This window comes from Cavia porcellus, unplaced genomic scaffold (assembly GCF_034190915.1).
Source record: "Cavia porcellus strain 051 isolate PalLab524CR breed Dunkin Hartley unplaced genomic scaffold, mCavPor4.1 scaffold_24, whole genome shotgun sequence".
In the NCBI taxonomy this organism is placed as follows: Eukaryota; Metazoa; Chordata; class Mammalia; order Rodentia; family Caviidae; genus Cavia; species Cavia porcellus.
This window is the reverse complement of record NW_026947507.1, coordinates 3,342,411-3,367,205: the sequence shown is the minus strand read 5'-3', so window position 1 is coordinate 3,367,205 and position 24,795 is coordinate 3,342,411. Positions and strand designations below refer to the sequence as shown.

Genomic DNA, 24,795 nt, shown 5'->3' with positions numbered 1-24,795 from the left:
ACAGTCCAGCGGCTTACGTGCAGGATGGGGTAGGGCCTGGCTTAGGTTGAGTCGCACCGGGGGAGTACGCTCTTACCCGTCATTGACTCTCCTACCCTGCTATATCATAATTTTTTAGAGGAGGAGTGTGGGAAGCTCACCGTCCCTAGACTCGGTCGTAGGCTAGGCGAGCGAGCCATGCATATGCCTGAGGATCTTCTTGTCCATTTCGGGCTACCGCTATTTCTATTCATCTTGTTGGTTGGTCTGTGATGGATCTCCGGTAGGGCAGGTCTGATCTTCAGTCGAGGGCTTTGTCGCCCGTGTCAGTCTCTCCGGTACCCACAGTGGTTCTCGTCCCGATTCCTGTGGGAAAACACAAACCGCGCCTCGGTTCCAGCTGACCACTGGATCCGGGCCCATCCATTGTCCTGTCAGGACATCTTTCCACTTCACCCACCCTTTATGGTTGGGGGAAGGGTTGCAGTGCTCCACGGCTGGGGAGCAATTATCATTATTTAAATTTAAAAAATTGTGTGTGAATAGTGCCATGGATAATCGTGCCTTTGGGGCCAGGCCTTGGCCTACTCCCCCTTTTTGTTTTTGTAAAATTTCTTTGAGGCTTCTATGAGCCCTCTCAATGATTCCTTGACCTTGGGGATTGTATGGGATACCATGTTTTAATTGAACCTCCATCATTTTGCAGAACTCATTGAAGGCTTTGCCTATATAGGCTGGTCCATTATCAGTTTTTAATATTTTTGGTTTGCCCCATGCGGCCCAAGCCGCCAGGCAATGATTGATCACATTAGACACTTTTTCACCTGTTTCTGCTGTTGCGAATATGACGTGAGAACAGGTGTCTGTGGAAACATGAACATATTTAAGAGTCCCAAACTCCTGTATATGTGTGATGTCCATCTGCCAAACATCACCAGGGATCAAACCTCGAGGGTTTACTCCCATCGGTATGGCAGGTTTGTATGTGGCACAGGAGTCACATAGTCGCACGATATCTCCTGCATCTGCTCTGGAAACATGGAAATGGTTTGCTAGTGTCCTGGCATTGACATGAAACTTATCATGGAAGGCACGGGCTCGCTCGATTGGTGTTAGTAAGGTAAAAATCCATAACGGGCGAGTGGCAGTATCAGCAGCCGCATTCCCCTGTGCCATAGGCCCTGGCAGGGATGTATGTGCTCTTATGTGGGTGGTGAAGACCTTATGGTGTCTGTTCTGAAGCAATGTCTGGATAGACAGGAACAGCCCAGCCACTGTGGAAGTGGATCTAATTAAACCGGCAGTCTCAAGCACTTGCATAGCATTGACCACATACCTAGAATCGGAGACAATATTAATGGCTTCTGAGAACCGTTCAAGAATCATTTTAACGATCTGCAGTTCCACCACCTGAGGCTGATCAGGTTCAAATTGTATGGTAACCGGGGGCTTGCCTAGGATCACATAGGCGCCTATCCCCGTCTTGGAGCCATCTGTGTATATTGTAGTTGCTGGGACTAATGGCTCAGAGGCAGTAACCTTTGGAAAAATTATAGGGTGCTGAGTGACAAATGACAAGATAGGGTCTTTAGGGTATTGATTGTTTATATCCCCATGGAAAACACATCTCAGAATGGCCCATGTATCTATGCAGGCAGCCAGGGTCTTGATCTGGCTGGCGGTATAGGGTACTCGGATGGCTTGTGGTCCTGAGCCAAAATGTTGGACAGCTCTATCATGCGCTTCAAGGGCCAATGAAGTGACTGCCTCCGGGTAATGTTCTATGACTTTTGCAGGTGAGACCTTAGGGTGTATCCACAGTAATGGTCCTTTCTGCCAAATCACCGCTGTGGGCTGTAGACTAGTCTGTAGCAAACAGACATCAAAGGGTCGCCCTGGTTCAATTCTGTGTAAGGTAGCCCCACCTAAGGCTTTTTCCACTCTCTGTAAGGCAGCTCTTGCCTCAGGAGTGAGCCTCCTGTGGGAGGCTATATCTGGGTCTCCCTTCAGAAGGTCGAACAGGGGTTTGAGATCTGAATTTGGTATATGTAAATATGGCCTAATCCAATTAATGTCTCCCAATAGCTTTTGCATGTCATTTAGGGTCCTAACGCCATCCGTCCTAATGGTGACCTTCTGTGGAGAGACTAGCATAGGGGAGATTTTCGCGCCTAAGTAGGTCACCATTTCTCCTCCCTGAATCTTGTCGGGGGCAACATGTAGATTAGCTTGTCTCAGGGCCTCGACCAACTGGCCGAGCATATTATTTAGCATGTCTGGGTCCCTGCCGCTGAGCAAAAGGTCGTCCATGTAATGCACACATCTTATCTTGGGAAAGGATTTCCGTAGGGGGGCCAGTAGGGAATCAAGGTAAATCTGACACATAGTGGGACTGTTGGCCATACCTTGGGGCAGCGTTATCCACTCGTATCTGAGATCAGGGCTTTCTTGGTTAATGGTGGGTAAAGTAAAGGCGAACCTATGAGTGTCCTCTGGATGCAGGGGGATTGAGAAGAAACAGTCTCTAAGATCTATAACATAAACTGGCCAGGATTGAGGGATGGCTGAGAGAGCTGGCAGCCCCCTCTGGACCGCCCCCAGGGACTGCATCTGCGCGTTGACCGCCCTTAGATCATGGAGCAGCCTCCATTTGCCAGACTTTTTCTTAATTATAAAAATGGGGGTGTTCCATGGGGAGGTTGACGGCTTAATGTGTCCTAATCTAAGTTGTGTACTGACTATTTCTGACAAGGCTAATAGCTTCTCCTTAGGCAGGGGCCACTGAGGTACCCAAACCGGATCATTTGACCTCCAGGTGATTTTGATCGAAGTGGGTAGGAGAGCTTCTTCAGCGGCCCCTAAGAAAAACCCAGCCCTTGCCTACCTTTTTTGTTCTCTACTGGTATTGGGGATGTCCGACCCTGTAGGGCATTGCCCAAGCCTTTGCCGGGGATATATCCCTGGTTCCTGAGTATATCCTTAGCCTGGGGGGAGCAGTTTGACGTAAGCGTGACATCCATCTGAGTGAGGATGTCCCTTCCCCATAGAGACACTGGCAACTGCAACACAAATGGTTGGAAATGGCCCTGATGACCCTCCTCATCGCACCAGAACAGGGTTGAAGCACTAACCTGAGGAGCTGACACCATCCCCAGGCCCTGCAGCGTGTTATCTGCAGTGTTGGTGGGCCAGTTGGAAGGCCAATCCTTTTTGGAGATAATGGAACGGTCAGCTCCTGTGTCTAGGAGCCCTGTTATATTCTTGCCGTTGACCTTAAGTGAGAGCATGGGCCTTTTATCAAGTGTCATATGGAGTCCCTCGAAGGCTTCCCCTGAGGAACCAAAACCTTGACTTTCTCTAATTTTCTGCTTTGAGGGAAATCTCTTGTGGAGACTGGGGAGCAGCAAGAGCTGCGCTATCTTGTCTCCTTTATTGATTACCATAGTACCCACAAGAGATTGAACCATAATTTTAATGTGTCCTGTGTAGTCTGAGTCTATGACCCCCGGGACTACTATAAGACCCCGAAGGGCCGTGGAGGATCTCCCGATCACCAGACCCACGGAATTTTCGGGTAACGGTCTCTTAAAGGTGGTTTCAACCACTTGAACACCCATATCAGGCACTAATATAAGTCTGGAGGCGACACTGAGGTCCACACCTGCTGACCCAGGGGTGCCCCTTGTTGAAGGCTGCCATCCTGAGCTGTCCTGTCTCTGTCCCGCCTGTGAAGGGGGCCCCCTCTGGCCGTTTTTTGGCCCTCTAGCATCTCGTCCACAAATACGGTTGCCCTGAGCATCAAAGACCGACCTACACTCCTCAGCTTTGTGTGATCCCCTCTTGCATCGCCCACAAACATATGGTTCTTCATTCCTAGGGCGAGGCCTAGCATCTGCATTGTTTGGGCAATGACGTTTAATGTGTCCTGGCTCCCCGCAGGCAAAACACCCTTTAGCCTTACATTCCCCTTCTAACCCGCGAGGTCCCCTCTGCTGTACAGCCGCGGCCAGGAGAGCAGCCACTCCCGAGTTGGAGAGCGGCCCCCCTATCTCTCTACATATCCTAATCCAGGCGTTGAGGTCCTTGTTCTTATGAGGAGCTATCGCTGCCTTGCACTCCTTTGTACATTGCTCAAAAATCAGCTGCCTTACCAGCGGTCGAGCCACTCCCGGATCAGAAAATATCTTATCGGCAGCATCTTGCATTCGGGCCACAAAGTCAACAAATGGCTCTGTGGTACCCTGAATTATTTTTGAAAGACACAAGGAGGCTGTTCCGGCACCACTTACCTGCTTCCAGGCGCGGAGCCCTATGGCATTGATTTGTTCATAGACAGCGCCGGGGAACTGAGTCTGATCATCAGCGTGCCGACCTTCTCCCATAAGCATTTCCTTGTTCCACCCCCGGTTTCCCCGACTGGCGTTTCTCTCAGCCTGCTCTGCAGAGAACTCTGCGTACCAGGCTTGCCAATCCAGGTAACTACCCGAGGGCAGACACGCCTTTGCCAGCTGAATCCAGTCCGCGGGGGTGAGGGGCCCAGAAGACAGGTTCTCCAGCATGGCAATGGTGTAAGGCGCAGTCGGCCCAAAGGTTGTAACTGCATTTTTAAGTTCTCTAATCTGCTTTATCTCAAAAGGCTCCCATGCATTACGTCCCTGGCCCATAGCTACTTGTACAGGAAATATCCCGTAGGGGCCACTATCTATCCCAGGTGGTGGATGTACCTCATGAAACAAACGTCCCCCCTGCCAAAGCCGCCTGTAAAAATACCGACCCGCCAGCGGCGGAGCATAAGACGGCGGCCATGATTGGGCGGAAAATGGGGGCCCGTGCATCGCTTCCTGTTCTGGCGAAGGGGAAGGGAGCTCCCGGGCGGCCGCCTCGCGGCGAGGGATCGCTTCCGGGAACAGCCCCCAAGGTGGGGCGGAAGGCTTCGCCTCCCTCTCGCGCCGGGGAGCGCTCAGGAGCTCCCTACTCCTCCGCAGACCAAGTTGAGCGGAGCGCAATTCACGGCGCAACGCTGGGAAAGAACCCTGCGACTCCTTATCGAGCGACTTAGGCTCCTGACAGCTGGTCTCTTTGGCCTCCTTGCCATTCAACTTTCCCTCGTCCTCGGAGTCAGACGACTCCGAGGCTAGAGCCCCATCCTTCTCCTTAGCATCTTTGTTCCCCTTGACGGGCCCCTCTCGGGAGCTCCCCGACTGGGCCTGCTCAAATACCCTGCGTACTTTTGTAAGCTCTTGAGAGCTTTCTCCACAACCACCCTCGCTCTTAGTGTTGCTACCTAGCATGTTTCCCATCTTTTAATATGTTACTCACCGTGTGAGGCCCAAGGAATCCGCCACTTACGCGTGAGCCTGAGGGGAGTCTAAAAGCCCTGTAGGTGCGCGCCACCCAGAGCCCAGGCTTATCCCCAACTCACCTGTCTCGCAGCTCTGTACTGGAGCGTTGTCCGCTGTCACGTCTCGGGGGTGATCAGTCCCCGTGCGGGCCTCCAAATGTCGATGTCGCTCCCGGCCGGCAGGAAGGACACACGACAAAGTCTGGCAGTGGACAACCTTTTCTTTTATTTTTCTTCTCCGTACAGCCTGCCCTGGGATCGCTCCCAGCCGAAGCCTCCTTTGGTCCGCTCCCCGCGGCTCCTTCTGGGCTTCTACTTCCGGGCTTCTCCTTCTCCCCCAGGGGTGGCACCAGTATATATACGGATACAGTGTCCAATTATGTTAAAGTAAGCAAGGCAAGCTGATTGGCTAACATCATCAGTTGCCAGGCAGACTATATTGTTGAGCGGGTTGCTTACGCGGTAAGCAGGAAACTAACGTGCTCGATGGGAGGGGTAATCTACCTCAGGCTTTACTCTTTACTACAGGCCTCATGTCCGCCAAGTAAGGCGACTGGGCTCGGGGCTGCGGCTCCCAACACTATTTTATTTTTGTCACATGAATAATTGAAGTAAGAACCAGAAATTCAACTTGCTTAATTTGTTTTACTGTTATTCACGAAGACTAGAACTAGATAGTTGAACTGCTTAAGTCTTTTGAGATATCCATTCTCAACTCAATTCATTTTAAATAAAAACAAACCCTGGAAATGGAAGTGGACCTTTCCTCCCAATGAATTAGCTCACTCAGTCAGTGCCAATAAGAGTAAACAGAATAAACAGTGCCATATCTTCTTCCTGAAGGCTGCCTATGCCTTCTAGTCTATTGCATCTTGTTCTTTCAGCAATATAGTAACGTAGATGTGATTGTCTTTGTTTTACGTAAGAATCCCAATTTTGGAAGTAAGATAGTTTGTTCAAGTGTATATAGAGTATCAGGGACAGGACAGAAATTTGAAATGCCTAGACATTGACTTAAAAATAAAATTCTGTTCCTCCACTTTTTCTGCCTCAGTTTCTGTCTCTCTGTCTCTCTGTCTCTATCTCTCCATCTTAGTCTCTCTGTCTCTCTTTTTCATTCTGGAAATAAGACAAAAATACTTAACTACAGAAATCCTGCCCAGAGTCAAAGAGCTTTCAATCTCCGTGTCACTGTAGTTTAAAGATAATATGAAGATATGTTATATTGAATCCATCTTCAGACAGGAAAATAATTACATAATAATTCACAGTTATCACAACCAGACATGATGATTTACCTAATAGTTCCATGATTTTTTTTAATTGTCAGATCCTGTTTAATTTTTGCTACATTTATAATATTTTTCTTTTTTCCTCTGGTGATTTTATTTAATGTTTATTTCTAATAAAGCCATAATTTTATGCTTTTCTTTCCTTTTTTAGGCTACTTCTGGTATTTCAGAAAAGGAAAAGGCTGGTGAGTTGACATTTTGTTTTCTCTCATACCAATTTAAGAATAAAATGCCAACTTAAAATAGACACTTCATTGAATATATAAATTGTATAAATGTCATCAGTGTCTGAAGAAAGTGATTGTTGAATTACTGATAAGAAAAATCTACTCTGCTCAAATGTCTTATATATACATATATATTTAGTTTTAATATAAAGTTTAAGATAACAGTATGTTGCATTAGTATAATACTTCAATGCTTATAGTCTTAAAGCTTACTGTAATTATAATTTATTTTTTTCTGAAGGAAAAGAATTTCATGCTGATCCATGTGATAAGGAATGGTCTTTGAAGTTTGGTTGTTAGTATATATTGGGATTGTCTTTTGGATCTTATGTAGCTTATTCAATAGTCATAGAAAAAGAGTACTAAAATAAGGTTTAAAGCCAATATGATATTATCAAAAACACAGGTATGAAGAAAAATGAATAACACTACTGGAAAAAGAACTATGTTTCCATGCTCTGATTATATCTAACAATATTATGAAAAATAAGGATTGATGAAAAATATGGAAATATGAAAAACTAAACTTACGTTGGTAGAGTTATGTGCCTTTGAAAATCTCGATATTGTCTTATGTGCTCTGTGTAATAAAACCATAAAAAGGGTAAATAGATTAAAGGAGGGCCACAACTCTTGAAACACATCATTTTGTATATAGACATTTGTGACATTTAAGAACCATATTAAAAATTTGTAGTGCCAGCTGTGAGAAGATGTCATACTTTTAAGTGCCTTATACTAAAGCATTGCAATTCATGTGATATAATTTTTATGCTAAGGGTGTTTGTCTTCTATTTTAGAGATTTTATTTTTACTGTAGATAACTTTCATACAAGTTTTCATAGTTTTCTCCTTCTGTGAGATAACTTTTCTTCCATGTTAAGACTGTGCCTAACTTCTTCACTCTATAATATTGTTGAAAATCCTTCAACATAGAAAAATATTAACCTGGCCTCATATCAATAGAAGAAAAAAGTGCTTTATTCAACAATGTACTAATAGTATAAGAATTAACTCCATATATAAATTAATTTAATTACAGTTCAAAACTCTATATCTTTAAACAGATCTTGCTATCTAGTGAAAACAAGTAATAAACAGTAAAATGAGCATATGTACTGTAATGAGAAAAAACCGTAGCTTAATTTCCACTTTATCTTGAGTTGTGACATTCTCTATAATTCCCAGATGAGCTGCAATTTAAACAAAGTATGTAACAGAGCAATGTTGTCCCTGTATTTCAGAATATCAGCAAATTTTTTCATACCCCAGGGAGAAAACTTGCATATCAGTTGTCAGACTGGTGGGAGGAGGAAAAAGGAATGGAAATGTTGTCTGAGGAGATACAGAGACAAAAAGCTACCTCCTCTCTCTTCTGCTTAAATGGCCTCAATTTGAGAAAGAAGCATTTTATTTTATCAAGCTTCTCAGGTATTCTGAAAATATTATTGCAACAAGAACTAATGAAACAGAACGTAAATATAATGTAATCACAGCTTCTTATCATTATGTGGAAAATTTTTCTTCTCCCCAATAATAATGAAAAGTAGCCATCATCTGTAATCAAACGATGTTTGTAGATCATTTTTATAGTGGTGGGCACAAATTATATGAGTTATAAGAGTGGAGCAAGGGGACACTATCAGTGGTGAGAACCTCCAACTCAGTGCTGACAAAAGCAAGATTCTGAGGCAGGGATGAAAGCAAAGAAAATAATCTATTGGATTAAAATCCAGAATTTAGAGTATAGAAGAGGGAAAATCGGTTCATGCTTGGAATAGGGTGCCTCCTCCGCCTCAAACCTGGCACTCATACCATCTTAGGAAAGGGCTGGGTTGAGACAGAAAGCCAGTTGGCCCCTCAGAGACAGTCTGGATTATTAAAAAGCCCCCAGTCAAGCAAGCTATCCTTCCCAGTGGATGCAGCAAAGTTGAACAACTCCAACCCAGGGACTCAAAGAAACTGAAAACAGAACGCAGTATAAATTCATTATCATGCACAAGAGTCCCCATCCTCAGAGCCTGCAGTTGACAAGACTCTGGGCGACAGAAGTTTCTTCCAACACAGATAATTTTTAAAAACAATAAGCGGCCCATTTCTCCTACATTCAACAGCATGGTAGCACATGGAGCGCTCACTGCCCTGGCCACAGTTGCCCATGTCCCATCACAAAGGGCAAAAGGAAGTGAACCTCAGGTCCGGGACAAAATCAGAGAGCACCTCAGTGAGAGTGCTCCTTCCAGGAGCTGGAAGAGCAGCAAAGCGTCCTCTTGTGGTCTCTGCGGGTGGAACTGAAACACAAAATCATAACCTGGGACAGCAGCCTTTAGCAAAAGAACCTGTGAAGGGAGGTCACGTGGCAGTTCACAATCATTATTCTCCAAACTGGTCAAGACAACTGGATCCATGGAGAGCTGCAGAGGGGCAAACCTAGGGCTCAAAACCAGGACACAAGTTAGAAAGGAGCGAAGAGCCACGGCTTTTGTTAGGCCATGTCTCCTAGGAGGAAACTGCATGGCTGACTGAAGCCAGCAACCCCGGTGAAGAGGAGCTGTGGGAAGGAACTGGTTTACAGCTGTAACGATGGTGTGAAGGCTTTACTCCTCTTTCTATGCTTCTTTTGGCAAATGTGATTATTTTGGTAAATGTAGTTATTTTGGCCTTGCCAGTTTGTTGGATTTTGTAGCTATTTGCTTTGGCTCTCATCATTTCTAGGGTTTTTGTTCTTTTTCTTTTCTTTTTTGCATTTGTTTCTTCTATTTTCTTATACTTTCTTTTGGTTCTTCTTTATTAGCATTGTATGATTGTATTGCGTTAAGTTCCCAGGGTCTCCTGTTTCTCCTGCTCTCTCTCCCCTCCTATTTAAATCTCACCTGACTTTTAGGCCTTCTGTCTAACCCTCACTGTCTCACATTTTTGCCTTCCCTCAACCCCATCTATCTAATGCCATAAACATAACATGGGACTATGTAAGTGCATTAACAAATAAAAATTAACCAGTGCTACAAATTAAACAGTACCATTTAAGAATGTATCGGGGTAATTCTTAACAAAACTGGCCTTAGAGGAATGAAACAAAACTTTCAACAAACACATCAATAGGTGCCAGCAATTTCACAGTTTCCCTCGGATTCTAAACACTTTGCCATCCACTTGCATGCATGCTCTTGACTACACAAATATTCCTTCAAATCCCTGTTTATAACAACCTTTACCCCAGCTATAAAACAACTCCAACAGAAACTGACTTCCTATTTTCATTTTTCCTGTTGACATAGCTCTTATTTTCCTCTCTTCCCATTGACATATTCCCTTCCTTTTACCCTTCCTCTCCATCTTCCCATGGATTATACATCCCAGTACCATGCAGGCTATAAGGGGTATTGAAAAAAGTTACATTATCCAAATGAATTTTAATGTCTATGATTGATGTATGCTAGGTTCTATTGACTTTATTATAAACAGTAGAAATACTCTCCTTACATCATAGTGATAGGATCCAACCTAATTGCTGTAAATTGAAAAACTAAAAATAAAACAAAGTTAGAAAAAGAAACTTGCAGTGGTGAAAATAGCCATAGAATAGTCTTGAACACAGCACTAGAAGACAAATTTTAACTAAGGAGATCTTCATATCAACCAGTCTCTTTACAGTCTCTCTAACTGGCACTCCCAGGACTTCAGGCACCAAGAATGGTGATGGAAATATCATGTTACGGATATATATATATATATATATATATATATATATATATATAACCTAACATCTCCCAATACTCTCCAAACAGATTCAAAGTGGCATCAATGGATAGGAAAGCAAATACTTACACCAGCTAGTTGTAAAAAAGGATAATAAAGGGGAAAGAACTTGATAGATTCCAAAAATAATGGCAGTAAAACATAAAATAATTGTTTTAGATACAGGAGAAACAAAACATACGAAGTGATAACCATAATTGTTTTAAAAATGAACAACAAAGTTATCAAAAACATACACTCCACAAAAAAGTTTTCAAAAGAAATACTGGAGGTACAAAATTGTATAAAATATATAAATTACAGAAATGATGTGAAGACAGTGTTTCTGAAATTGGGGGTAAAATAGAAAATCAGAGAAGGTTTAAAAACAATGAGAAAACAAGAAAAATTCACCCAACAGCTACTGGAGGATGCAAACAAGAATAATCTAAGGCTAGTCAGAGGTAGAAATTACAAAGCAGGACTTCTAAAATAAAAAATCTAATCACTAATAGAAATCGAATGGAAAATTTTCCAGGTATGAGGAAAGATTTCAACATACAGCTAAGCAGGGCTTACGAACACAAACTAACTATAATAAAAAAAGAAGCTCCCAACAGCACATCAAGTCAAATCTTAGATGTCCACCAAAAAGACAGAATCTTCAAGCTGTCAAGGAAAAGCAAAACACAACATGCAAAGTTAATCTAATCAGGTTTACAGCAGAATTCTCAACATGAATTTAAAGCCCAAGAGACTTGGAGTGTAGCATTTTAGTACTAAAGGCAAACAAATTTCAACCCAGACTAATATTTTTTAAAAAACTGTCTTTTGAAATTAATAGAGAAATGAAGCTATTCGACAACTAAGAATACCATAAGAGATATATTAACACCAAATCATCACTCTAAAAAAATTCAAGAATATCTAGACACAACAAAACCAACAACCGAAAAAAAAAAAAAAACAAATAAAATGAATACATCACACAAGGTGAGTATTCAAACAAAAAAATGAAAGAAAAAGCAAAGATGTCATTATCAGGGGGAAAGTCAATGATTGGAATAAATCAATAACTTTCAGTAATAACTCTTACTATAAGTGACTTGGAGACTCCCCAGTTAAAAGCCACTGATTGAGACTTATCAAAAACAAAATCCAATAGACTGTTGCATTTGAGAATTCATCTCATCTAACATCAGGCATGGTAGTGCATGCCTGTAATTTCAGCACTCAAGAGGCTAACGCTGGAGGATTGCTGCAAGTTTGAGGCCAGCATTGGTTACAAAATGAGTTCAAGACCAGCCTGAATGCATAGTAACACTATGTCTCAAAAAAAAGAAAGAAAGAAAAATTTATCTTATCCAAAAACAAATTCATGAACTAAAAATCAAAATCAAAGAAGGGAAAACAACTTTTCATACATTAGGATCATGAAAGCAAGAAGGGGTATCAATCTTGTTCTCAGACAAAAAAAACTTCAAGATAAAACTGATCAGTAGTGCCCAAGAAGCTCACTACATATTAATAAAGGGAACAATCCAACAGGAAGAGATAACAGTTGCAAACTTATATGCACCAAATATTGTAGCATCCAGCTTCTTAAACAATACTGTTGGACCTAAATGATCAAATAAACACCATAATCATAATAAATAACCTTAATACTTCTACTTTCACAAAGAGCCAGATCAACTGAACAAAAAAATCAACAAAGAAATATCAAAGCTGAATCACACTCTCAAACAAATGGATACAAACAACAGATAAGTAGAGAATGTCCTACTCTATTACATTAGAATATGCATCCTTTTAGTAGCACACAGAACGTTCACCAAAATAGACCACATACTCATCCACAGAACCTGCATAAGTAAATAGAAAAGAATTAAAATCACCCCATATATAGTTAGCTCATTGTGCAAACTAAAAATCAATCAAACTAGAAATCAGGAACCACACAAAATTCATAAGCACTTTGAGACTTAATATTATTATACACTCCTGAACACTCAGTAGGTCACAGAAGAAATCAAGGAAAAAATTCAGCAGTTTTTAGAATCAAATAGTAATTCCAGTACAATATGAGACACAGAAAATCCAGAACCTATGAGACACAACAAAGCAGTCCTGTGAGGTAAGTTCAGAAACATCAGAAACATTAGAAAAACAGAGTGAGCTCAAATATATAATCTAATGATGAACTTCTAGATAGTTGCAAAACAACAATCCAAATGCATTTTTAAGAAAGTAAATCATGACGATCAGAGTGGAAATTAACAAAATTGAAACTGAAAAACAATATAAAGAATCAACAAATTAAAGAGTTGATTCTTTGAAAGAATAAACAAAATATACAACCCTTAATTCAAACTTACCAAAAGAAGAAAAGATTCATATCATTGCAACGAGGAATATAAAAGACAGAATCACGAAGGCACGGGGCACTGTAGAAATGCAAAGAATCACTAGTAATTATTATAAATTGTACTGCAAAAAATTTGAACATCTTTGGCATATGGGCAGATTTCTCGACACATACAAATTACCAAAATTGAACCAAGAAGACATAAAACTTCTGAACAATCCAATAACAAGCAGTGAAGTTGCGGCAGTAATAAAAATCATATCAACTAAGAAAAGCCCTCATGAATTCACTGGTGACTTCTACAGAACTTTCAAGGAGGATACGTCACAACATTCTTCAAACTCTTTAACAATTGGAAAGGAAGGAATGCTTCCAAACTCATTCCTGGAATGCAGCGTCACTTTGATCCCAAAACCAGAATAAGACCCAACTGAAAAAGACAAAACTACAAGCCAGTGAACATATATTCAAAAATCCTTAATAAGATATTGGCAAGTAGAATGCAGCAAATCATTGAAAAGATCATATATTATGGCCAAGTAGTTTCATACCAGAAGCATAAGGATGTTTCAATATATGCAAATCAATAAATATAATATACCTTATAACAGAGGCAAGGACAAAAACAGTTGATCATATCTATGGAAGCCGATAAAACTTTTGACAAAAGGTAATATCCACTCTTGGATATTAAAAGGGAAGAAGCTGAAATCTTTCCCTTTAAAATAAAGAACAAGGTAAGCTTCTGCAGTGTCACTACTCTTGTTCAATATAGTATCTGAAACGTTAGCCAGAGAAATCATGCAAGAGGAACAGATAAAAGAAGAAGAAAAAGAAATAGGAAAAAGGAAATCAAAGTTATCATTATGTGCAAACAGCCAAAAGACTTCTAGAATTAATAATCATGTTTTTCAGTGTATAAGGACACAAAATCAACTTGCAAAAGTCAATATGATTCCTGTACCCCAAAATTTTCTTTCTGACATAGAAATTAGGAAGATATCATAGCAATAGCATCACAAAAAGTTAAATAATTATGATTAATCTAAGAACGTAAAAGACCTCTTCAATGAAGCCATAGACTCTGAAAAAAAAGATTGAGATTATCAGGAAATAGAAATACAACCCATGTTCCTGGATATACAGAATCAATACAGCCAAAGTTATATACAGAATTAACAAAATTACAATCAAAATACTAATAGCGTGCCTCACAGATCTAGAAAAAAAAAAGTTTTGTAATTCATATGGAACAAGAAGATAGCTAGAATAACAAAAGCAATCCTGGGGGCGGGGAGAGCAAAGCAGGAGGCACCACAATCACAGAACTACAATGATAAAAACAGTGTGATACTGACTGCAATAAGATATGTGTATAAATGAAACAGAATGGAAGACATAGTGACATCCCCAGATAGACTCAGTCACTTGATCCTTGAGAGAGGGGTCAAAACATATCCCGGAGAAACTATAACCTGTAACAAATAGCACTGGAAAAACTGATTGTACACATACAGAAGATTGAATCTAGGTCTATATCTCTCAACAAGTACTAAACCAAAATCAAAATTGACCAAATATCTAACTATTAAAACAGAAGCACTTAAGGTATTGGAAGATAAAACAAGTAAAACACTTGGAGTCGTAGGCATAGGAATAGCTTTCTGAACAGAATTCCAGTTGCACAGGAAATAACAGCAAAAGTCCACAAATAGGAATATATCAAATCAAAAGCCTTCTCCAATACAAAGGAAACAACTAACAGAGTAAAGAGAACATCTCCAGAATGGGAAAAAATTTTGCTGGCTACACCTCAGAAAGAGATTCATATCTAGCATACATAAAGAACTCAAAATATTAGACCACCCAAAATAAAGGTACCAGTCAAAAATGAGCAACCGAAATGAACAATTATTTTTCAAAAGAAAAAATACAAATGACCTATTAATACATGATAAAATGTTCAAAAATTGAAGATGCAAATCAAAACAACATTGAGATTTCATTTTATACCAGAAAGAATGGCAATGATTAAGAAACAAATGCTGATGAGGCTATGATTAGAAAGGAGCCCTCCTACATTGCTGATGGGAATGTAAACTAGGACAACTGTTGTGGAACTCGTATGGCGATTACTCAAAAACTAAAAAAAAAAAATTCCATTTGACCAAGATATTTCCCTTCTAGGTATCTTTCCAAAGGAGTGAATGAAATCATATTATGGAAATATATGCATACAATGTTTACAACAACACAATTCACAAAACCATGACTAAATCTCAAGAGAGCCCTTTATCCCCTCCATAGGTGAATGAATAAAGATAATGTGGCATGTATACACACTAGAATACCACTGGGCTATAAATAAGGATAACTTTGAGTCATTTGTAGGAAAATGGATCTACTTGAAGACATAATGTTAAGGGAAATAAATCAGACACACAAGCTTAAATGCCACATGGGTTCTCTCATATGAACTATCTGAAGTATAAATAAATGAAAAGCAAAATAAATGGCAGGTAAAAGGAATAGGAGATCTTTTGCAAGTGGGAAGGGGACCAAGAGATGGAGTATGCAGGAGGCGAGAGGAGCACGGAAAGAACAGGATGTGTTGTGTAGCTCCACCAGCTCCCACAGTGAGTGCAATTGTTATGCATCTGACACGAGAACTAAAATACAAAATTAAAATGGGGAAATGTGATCTAAAGACGGGGGGGGAGGAAGGGAAGGGGAATACAAAAATTTAAATATTTTATTACATTTAAATATATTAAGTATATTTTATTACAAATACGTTAAGTAAATATGTAAGTGCCCACTCTCTAAAATAATTGTAAACATTATGTACTGCAAATGTGTGCTAATATAAAAATTAACTTTAAAGTCATTAGCTTCAATTTATAGAAGGTCTAAGATATCTGTGAAAAATAGGATCCACTGATCAAAACAGATGACATGCTTAGCGACCTAAGATGAAGTGAACTCATTTGAAGAGAATCCGGCTCTTCCTGTATGCTAAAATATCATAGTGATTGGAATTTTGCACTTGATCTTAGCCAAAAGGCCAAGAAGCAATAATGATTGGAATTTTGATGCAGATTCTGAAGAAGGTGCTGGGCTGAAGAGAAAATACAGTTTTGTTTGATGACATAAATGTAAGAAAGAAATTATTTCTGTGAAAGTGAGTAATTATACTTGTCAAGACAAATGCTTATGTTTGAATATTTTTGAAAAATGGTAACAGATTGGACAATTCAAAGGAGAATATAATTTATTTCAAAAGTTGCAAAGGATTATAACAGTCTAAGCATTTCAATTCTTACATTTCTAAACTTTCTCATACTCTATTTAAAATATTAAAAATATTGTCAATGTTTTGTATACAAATGCAAATCTCTTTATTACCAGCCCTATGATCTCTATTTTAAGCTCCCACTGGACAAAGAAACAGCCAGGAGGCAGGGGACACGGTCTTGGGGGGGAGTGTGGGTAACTGAACTCTTAAATAGGATTAAGCTTCATACCCGTCCCTAAAGCTTGTCATTTTTTTTCTGTCTTGCTAAATGAATGCAGCCTATTGTTCCTTTTTAAGAAAGTCTATTTTAGTCTGTGTGACCTCTCATCCAAGCCAACTGGAACCAACTCTACTGGGCTTTGTGAAGCTCTAAAGAGAATCATTTTGGGTACATTCCATTAATCATTCTTGCACTGCAGTTGTATGTTTGCTTCTGTGTGGGCTTTAGGCAGCTATGCTCTGTTCTGATCCATCTTACTATGTTAACTCAGCCCCCCAAGATCTGTTTCCTGTGTCCTCTACCATGTGACGGCAAAATACTCCAAGCAGAAACACTTTGGAGCGGTCCTCTATGGAAGCACTTATTCCACAGATGTTTACTGAACAGCAATGTATCCCAGGAATCATGATAGGTTAAGGGAGCAGCTAGGAGTAACATACAGCCTTGGTCCTGAAGGGACTCAAACTTGAGTTATTCAGTATCATTCTTTCTCTTCTTCTCAAGCAACAATTTCTGAACCCATCTTCTTCAGGAGCTTCTCAGGAAAAGAATCATATTAAAAGATTGGTTCTCTGTATATGAATGTACATTCCTAGGTTCTGAAGCAAAGTCCAAACTACTGTTCTTCGATAATTAGACCCAGTCACAAAAGTGTCAATATATAAAATTGTATACAGTGAATAATGTTTTCTTCCAACCTCCATTAGCCCCAAGTGACTGGCCGCCCCTCAAGACTGGGCTAATGCCATAGGTATATTCTCCAGAACGTAACTTACTACCTTGTCTGGTCTCCCACAAATTACTTAATTCCTTCTTTGTCCTCATTTATAGAGCATAACTAATCTGCCACGCTGTTGTAAAACAACAAATGTTGACACACAGTAGGCTCAAAACAAAGATAGCTGTTTTTAATGATAATTAGCTATGCACATAATCATTTTCTTTTTCTTTTTTTTTTTTAAATCGGTACCGAGGATCAAACTCACGACCGCCTGCTTGCAAAGCAGGTGCTTATGCCGCTGAGCTAAATTCCCAGCCCCATAATCACTTTCTTTACATGCCAGACATTGCTTTCTAGGTGTGTGCAACGAATCCTTTACACACTTGGGGAACCAAGTGTCAGTTGAGTGGCTGTCCATGTGGAAGGGATTGATCACCCTTTCCCCAAGTCTTCTTAGTGAGCCAGTTCATACAAAGGTTATAATGTAAATATGGAGCTGGTCACACTTCAACCCCTCATGAGAAACTTTCTTTCCATGAGGCTGAAATTCTCTTGTGAACAGTCTCCAGTTTCCACAAGAGATTATTTTCTGAGAAGTGCAGCCTCTGTGTCCCACTTTTTATGAGTGCTTTACTCCCTGGAGCCCAGCCTGCTGGGCGATTTGACCTGTTGGTTCCCATCAATCCCCAACCCAGCGAGGTGTCTGGATTATCCTACACCCCCCCCCAACTCCTGCCCACAGCGCTGCCCGCACTGCTCTCCCTGCCCCCGTGCCTATTGCTCCTGCCACTTCTTTCACTCAGGGCTCCACTGTCCGCTGGCATTTCACAGAAATATCCAGAACTGTTTTGTTTTTTCATTACATTCATCTGTTCTCTACACTGTTCCAGAGTTATCTTGGAAAAGCAGGACTTGACCGTGTCATTTACTACTCTATTTTCTCTGTCTCCCTGTTGTCTAGAGGATAAAATCAAACTTTCCTGCTTGACATGTCTGTCCATCTGTAGTCTAGATGCAGTATATGTCATTGTACAGGTTATTCCTTTAGCTCTCAGATCCACCCTCTCTCTTACTTCCCTGACCAGTGTGGACTACACCAGTAGGCTTCCTCCTGTCTGTCTTCTGCAGTCGGCCAGGAGACCCTGGTAGGGGTATCAGGCCAATGACCTTCCGGGGTTCATCCCCCAGAATCGCGCTGCCCACCTGTTCTCCAGGATGTGACACACATGCTCTCATCTTATCCTGTGGTTTCCCTGCACTTTATAAACAATCCTGATGGGAAACTTCCCTCATGTGTGCCACGTATTTCCTCCTAGGAACTCACCAATATACATAACTGCTGTTTTCTCTTCTTCCTTTTATTTTGTTCTATTGACTGGGACCACAGCAGCCACCATGTACAATGATGTAGCCCCTCCTCCTCTTATTTCCTGAATCAGTGTTCTTATTTTAAAAATTAGAAATGATAGGCAAACATAAAAGGATAGCGAATTCAGAAAAATATAAGAATAACTTTTTTCCATCCCAATTGAAAATAGTGACATTTAATAGTGAGAAATATATCTACCGTATGATGCAGAATCCACTTCCTGTTGAATAGAGGCATGTAACCTAAAAAATTAGCACTGCATTGTAGACACTAAAACATGACTCCGAATGTACTTGAAAAGTAGCAATATAACGTAATACTAAATCTCTCATTTAAATTTAAATCACAAAATAACTTGCAATTTTGTCAGACTGTGTGGCTGCCCATAGACCATTATTATTAGGGAAAAAATTGCAGTTCTCACTTTTTTATTTTGAAAATGCTACCTGTTTTTCATGCTGTGACCTCTGTTGTTGTGTTGTTATGTCCTGTTTTATCTCAATCTCCCCCTTATTGTTTTAAAAAAATTAGTCATTTCTTATGTTTGTCTTAATTAAAGAAAAAATTCAAATAATTAGGATATATAAATAATAACTCTTTTTGATTTCCTATTGACTTGTTTTGAAGTCCTGTGGTACTCCCACGATCTTGTTTTGACTGATTAGACTCTGTTCCATTCTATATGGTAGTATCAAGTTTGAAGACATAGGCAACTACTTTGAAGACAATAAGATTCACTAAGATACCCATTCTGGTTTGACTATTGTCTTCTTTGGAAGTCCTGTAATGTTTACAATGCCTAAGTTGTATTGGTCTTGTTCTCTACTGTTTTGTCCAACTTTGTGGTATCTGATGGGATGGACGGTTCTTTTTGAGGAAACAAGGGACAACGTTGATAACCATAGTTGATAAACTTGTACTGTGTTCTACACCATGTGCTGTGTCTATCCTTGGTATTGACTGACAGCTTTGTTTTGCCATATTTGACTGTATTCTCCCCCCCCCTCCCCAAAGGTAGTGAGCACTAGGGAGTAGTGAAATCCAAAGTGTGTGAATTTTGTTGTAAAAAGGAGAGGGGAGGAAAAAAAGAAGAGCTCTAGCGGATATGGCAGCAGGTGTGTTTAGGGGTGTTAAATAGCTGACTGTATCAATGTTTGTGGATCATTGAACACAGCTGTTTGCAGTCTACCTGTTTGAATGTCCACCTTGTATTCTTTGATGCTGTGATTTGAGGAACTATTTTCAAGATGATAATATGTAATATACTAACAGGTGATTTCTTACTGTTATGTTTTTTTTTGTTTGTTTGTTTGCTTTGTTTTTGTTTTGTTTTGTTTTGTAGTTCTGTATTACGTGTACCCTTACACCGCTTTGGTTTGTTTTGTGTTTTTCTCTTTTTCCTCTTAAATAAATAAAAAAAAAAAAAAAGAAAATGCTACCTGTTTTGTTAGATCTATCAATCCTATAATCAATGTAATGAATTATTTCTCAGGTAGATTTAGTCAGTAATTTTTCTGTGCTGCTAAGAAACTTTTAGGTATTTTCTGTTGCAGTTTGTTATTTTTTTTAAGGTACTCACTTTTCAAAGTTGAGTTTTTATCGGTCAAGAACACTGTCTTTCTGTGCTCCACAACGAAAGTAGTTATCACCACTTAGGAGATACGTGTTATTCAGTAAACTCTGATCACAAAGACACTTTGGTTTTAATATTAGTGATTTTGAATGAATATAGTTTTACAACTTTTTATTTAACCTTGTTTTTACCTCCCTCCATTTAGAAGGTAGAAATACCTTCTAAAACTGCCAAGTGTCTAAAGCAGGTAATTAATTAATGGTACAATTTGGGGAACTCTCCAACACAAATATATAATGGGTATCGTTGAAAAAGATGACTGAAAATCTGACCTGACCTTGCTTTTTTCCTTGTTCATTTTTCTTAGAATGTTTGTTCTTCTGCCTTGAGGTTATTTGGTTGGCCAGAAAATGTTACACTCAAGATAGTGAATAATTATAGTCTGAGACACTTGTGAATGATATCATTCATGAGTACATAAGAGAATCATAGCCACTCTAAACCATGTTGTGGTTTGCAGGGCAGAAAACAGAAACCAAACACTTCTTGGTGACAAATGTGTGAGAGGAAAACCCAGGATTTTCATAATGTCATTCCATCCTCCTTGTAAACATACTAAATAACAAAGCCCAGACTCGGTGGCTTTGGTATTAAGTTTTTGGACTGCCTTTGATTGCTGAGAAGGGAAATGCAGATAACTCAAGGACTGGGTCTAAACTAAAAGATAAAATAAAAAGATACTTCCTGTTTTTCCAGGGTAACCATCATTGCTTGGATTCAGAGCAGTCCCATGTGATGTACTTCACCCTCAGCTATGCTCCAATGTTTACATACCCAAAGAGATTTGATTAAAAAACAGGACTGCCCTACAAAAGAATTCTTTGATGAATTACTCTGTATCATGTCTCCATTTGGTACAGATCAGATCCGTTTTATTGCTTTCTCACAAACTAAATCATGAACATTGAAAGACAACTTTGTTTCATTCAACTCTGTATTCCCAATGTGTAGCACTATTGTATTTGCTTGATGATTGGTAAATGAACGAATACCTTTTTAAATAGTAAGGCTTTGCTCTGTGGACAACATGCACCAGAAGCCAAATGTAAAATCTCTGAACTCTATTTTAAGTTCCCCTGAAAACTGTACAGACCCCACCTGTTTTATAGAACTCTGCAAGATCTGAAAACTGTGTTTATCTGGTCAGGCCAGCCTTTCACCAACATTCCAAATTTTTCATTCCCTTTCACTCTCAGAAACTGAATTTCACTATTTTTATACCAGCAGCTTATAAATACTCTTTTAATTTTTAAAAAAGTATTATAATCTCTACTTCGCTGCTTTTTTATGAGGAAGGAATTTAGGATATGCCCACCCAACACCTCTCCATTTCTCTGAAACTTAATGTAAACTAATCCATGAAAAGTTGTCTGTGATTGACTGGGCTCTTGAGAGAAAACACTTTAGCCTTTAAGTATCAAAGGAGCTCATGAAAATATAAACAAGCTATTCTAAATACCAGAGATCTTGAACTCAGGATACTTTTAATAATTTTCTAAATAGTTCTTAGTTTTTTATTTATTGCTAAATAGGTGAATAAAACTTACTGTATCACTGGAATCAATAAAATATATGTTCTTTTCTTCTCGTTATATTTTAAGCAACATTGATATATGACAATTTCTCATAACAAGTTTCAATTTAAACATTGTGTCCTGCACTTGGAGTGATCTTTCTAGGTTTCTGTAGCTGGCAGTTGTAGTTCACTGCTATCTTTTTACAGTTTTGGTTTTTCCTAGGGTAGATTTCTTTTCATGAATTATCTTCATCAGACTGTGAGCTCAATCTTTTGCTGTAAGTATGTTATTTAGTACAGAAAAGGGGCTCAAGAAATAATTTGGGAATGGTCATCTTATTTGCATCCAAATAAGTCATGTCAGCGCTTAGGTAATGTTTAGTCCGTTGAAGACCTAGTCTTTTCACAATATTTGATGAGTTTTATATTTCTGCTTCCAGAATGCCATCTAAACCTTTCTCTTCCCATTTTTCCTTTGAAGGAATAACTAGCAAAGGTTTGAAGAGGTGGCTAGAAAATATCAGTGTGGACCAGTGAGGCAATTTTGCATATTAGTGTTTTAATTATCTTTGTTTTTTTGTTGTTGTTGTTGTTGTTGTTTTTTGTCTCACAAACTAAATCATGAACATTGAAAGACAACTTTGTTTCATTCAACTCTGTATTCCCAATGTGTAGCTCACGACCTCGTGCAGGCCAAGCAGGTTCGTGCGCCAGTGAGCTAAATCCCCAGCCCTCACCTCTGACTTTTATCTGTAGAAAAAATTCATGTGTTAATTTCATTAATCCTGAAGAAAGAATGTATGAGTAGATCTTGCTGCATAAATTTTATATAAAAGAGCTTTCATTCAGTCTGAAATAGAATGTGAATATCTCTACAATACCTTCGAGTATTTACTTTCATAGAATTTCCAGTGTTTGGGTTAGTTTGGTCACTTTTATTAATGATGTGAATATATGTACAAATACGTTCCCAAAGGTGTTTATTGTTTCTAGGTTCTCTGGAGAAGTACATTTACTTTGAAAGTTACTCCTGTTGGAGTAAGAAATAGCATATAATTCTGTAACAATTTTCTTCCTATTAACCCTCTATTGGTTAAAAGCTCTTTGATATTTTTCTTGTGGGCAAGAGTTTAAGATCAATATCTTTTCCAATATGTTGTGGAAAGAAAACATGATTTTGAAATACGATCTGAACATTTCTTAGTCCATTAACAACTGTAACTGGTTAATCAAGGCCCCCAAATAGACACATCTTGCTATTGTGTGCCTGCTGTGAAGAAAATAATCAGGTAATGTGTATAATGAGGCCGAAAAAAGTCAAATAGTGTTCCAAAAGTATTACTTAAGCAAAGTGTGGGGGTTTTGTTTTTACAATTTTCTAATCATTGAGCTTCCCCCAAAACATATTCCAGTGACTCTCAACTGCTAATATTATAAAATTTTTCTTAATGTACATACTAATTCCATCCATTCCTATGGCTATAAATAAATGTATTAATGGGTGATAACCATTTGATTCAATGCTTCATTAATCTCTCATCCTCTTTAATAAGTCTATAATCTTTTGGGAGATATTTATTGTTCCCTCCACTGCATGCTGTAATTTTTGGAAGGTAGATATTTTTCCTGAATCTCTATAATATCAGCCTCTAAACAGATATTTGAGCAAATGTGTGTCGAATGAATGTTTGAGAGGATATTAATACCAAGAATTTACTCTGTGCCTGCACTTTTCTAAGCACTTTATGTATAAACTCACCTAATCTTTAGGAACCTTAAGGGACAGGCGCTCTGTGTATCTGCATTATAAAGACAAGAAGCTGAGGTTTCTGAAGGTATCCAAAGTCACCTGTAGCCAAGTCAGGATGCAAGCAACCGCTGCAGACTGCAGTGGATGTTCTTAGCCTCTGTACAGTATGTGATGTACGATGGCAAGCTCCTCAGACTGACTATGCAGGTTTCTGTAGTCTGGCCTTATCCCTCCTTCCAACCTCATCTGTCATCTTTATCTGACACGCGCCATTTGTTCTCGCCATGGTAACACTTGCCTCCTGAATTTGTTTTTACCTAACATAAGCTCCTCTCCACCTTCATCCTTTCTAGAAATTCTCTCCTCCACACTCCAGCTCATCATACTGAACGTTCACTGAAAAGTCATCTACCATAACCCTGTCCATGTGAATTTCACATTTTTTTAAATATCATGTATAAAGTGGTCATTTTCATATTTAAGATGTCTGTCGTTGTCCTTTGAGTGTGTTCCTTGTTTCAGATTTGCCTTCTGAGTACACTTTTGTCCAGCATATTTATATTGCATGCAATATTTACCTTTAAAACCATCACTTAGTATAATGCTGTATGCCTAAAAGAAACTTACCTCATTTACATGTAAGCTTTATTTTTTGAGCAGCTGTAAGTTCACAACGACACTGAGTGGAAAGTACAGTTCAGACCACTGATATTCTGATAAAGGCAAAGGTAAGGACATGGACAGTGGTGACCAGTATTTGCAGGAGGGAGAGAAGGACAGTAAGGCAGAGAGGAATTTTTAATGTAGTGAGACAACTCTGTGTGATACCATAATGTGCAGTCATATGGAAACTTCTGTATGCAGTCTGGGAGATCCACTTCTTTCACTTAGTAATGAACTTTTATGGTGCTCCTATGTGTTCTAAGACTCCAGTGGAGATCTGGAAGCACAGATAGTATATATCCTACATATTCTAGGCTATTTTTTCCACATATCGGCAAGTAGTGAATACTGTGTACATCATGCATGTTGTGAACAGAGCTACAGTTTGCCTTCCTGACATTATACATCAGATTGGCACAAGACTTCATCACACCACTCAGAACACAAGTTAAAACTTAGGAATGTTTTTCTGGAATTTTCCATATAATATTTTCATAACACATAGACCTAAATAATGGAAAGCACAATCTTAGACTACTGGGGGCTACAATATATGAAGTTAAAAATAACTTGTTTAATACATTTTTAATGTAAAAACAGCAGAAAATTCATGGAAATAAAATATTTACTTCACTAATGTCAACTTTTTTATTTTAAAAACAAGCAAAAAGAGATGAAAATGA

At 39.3% G+C, this 24,795-nt stretch overlaps 1 protein-coding gene across 5 annotated transcripts in view; it reads left to right on the top strand.

Annotated features, from left to right (window-relative positions):
* The window catches only part of Dlc1 (DLC1 Rho GTPase activating protein), a 397,132-nt gene that overhangs the window by 194,286 nt on the left and 178,051 nt on the right, over positions 1 to 24,795 (top strand). For all 5 annotated transcript variants that reach the window (XM_063234578.1, XM_063234579.1, XM_063234581.1 and 2 more), the window contains one exon: positions 6,764 to 6,797. In XM_063234578.1, the coding sequence (XP_063090648.1) occupies positions 6,764 to 6,797 (34 nt within the window). The remainder of the gene's footprint in view (positions 1 to 6,763; positions 6,798 to 24,795) is intronic.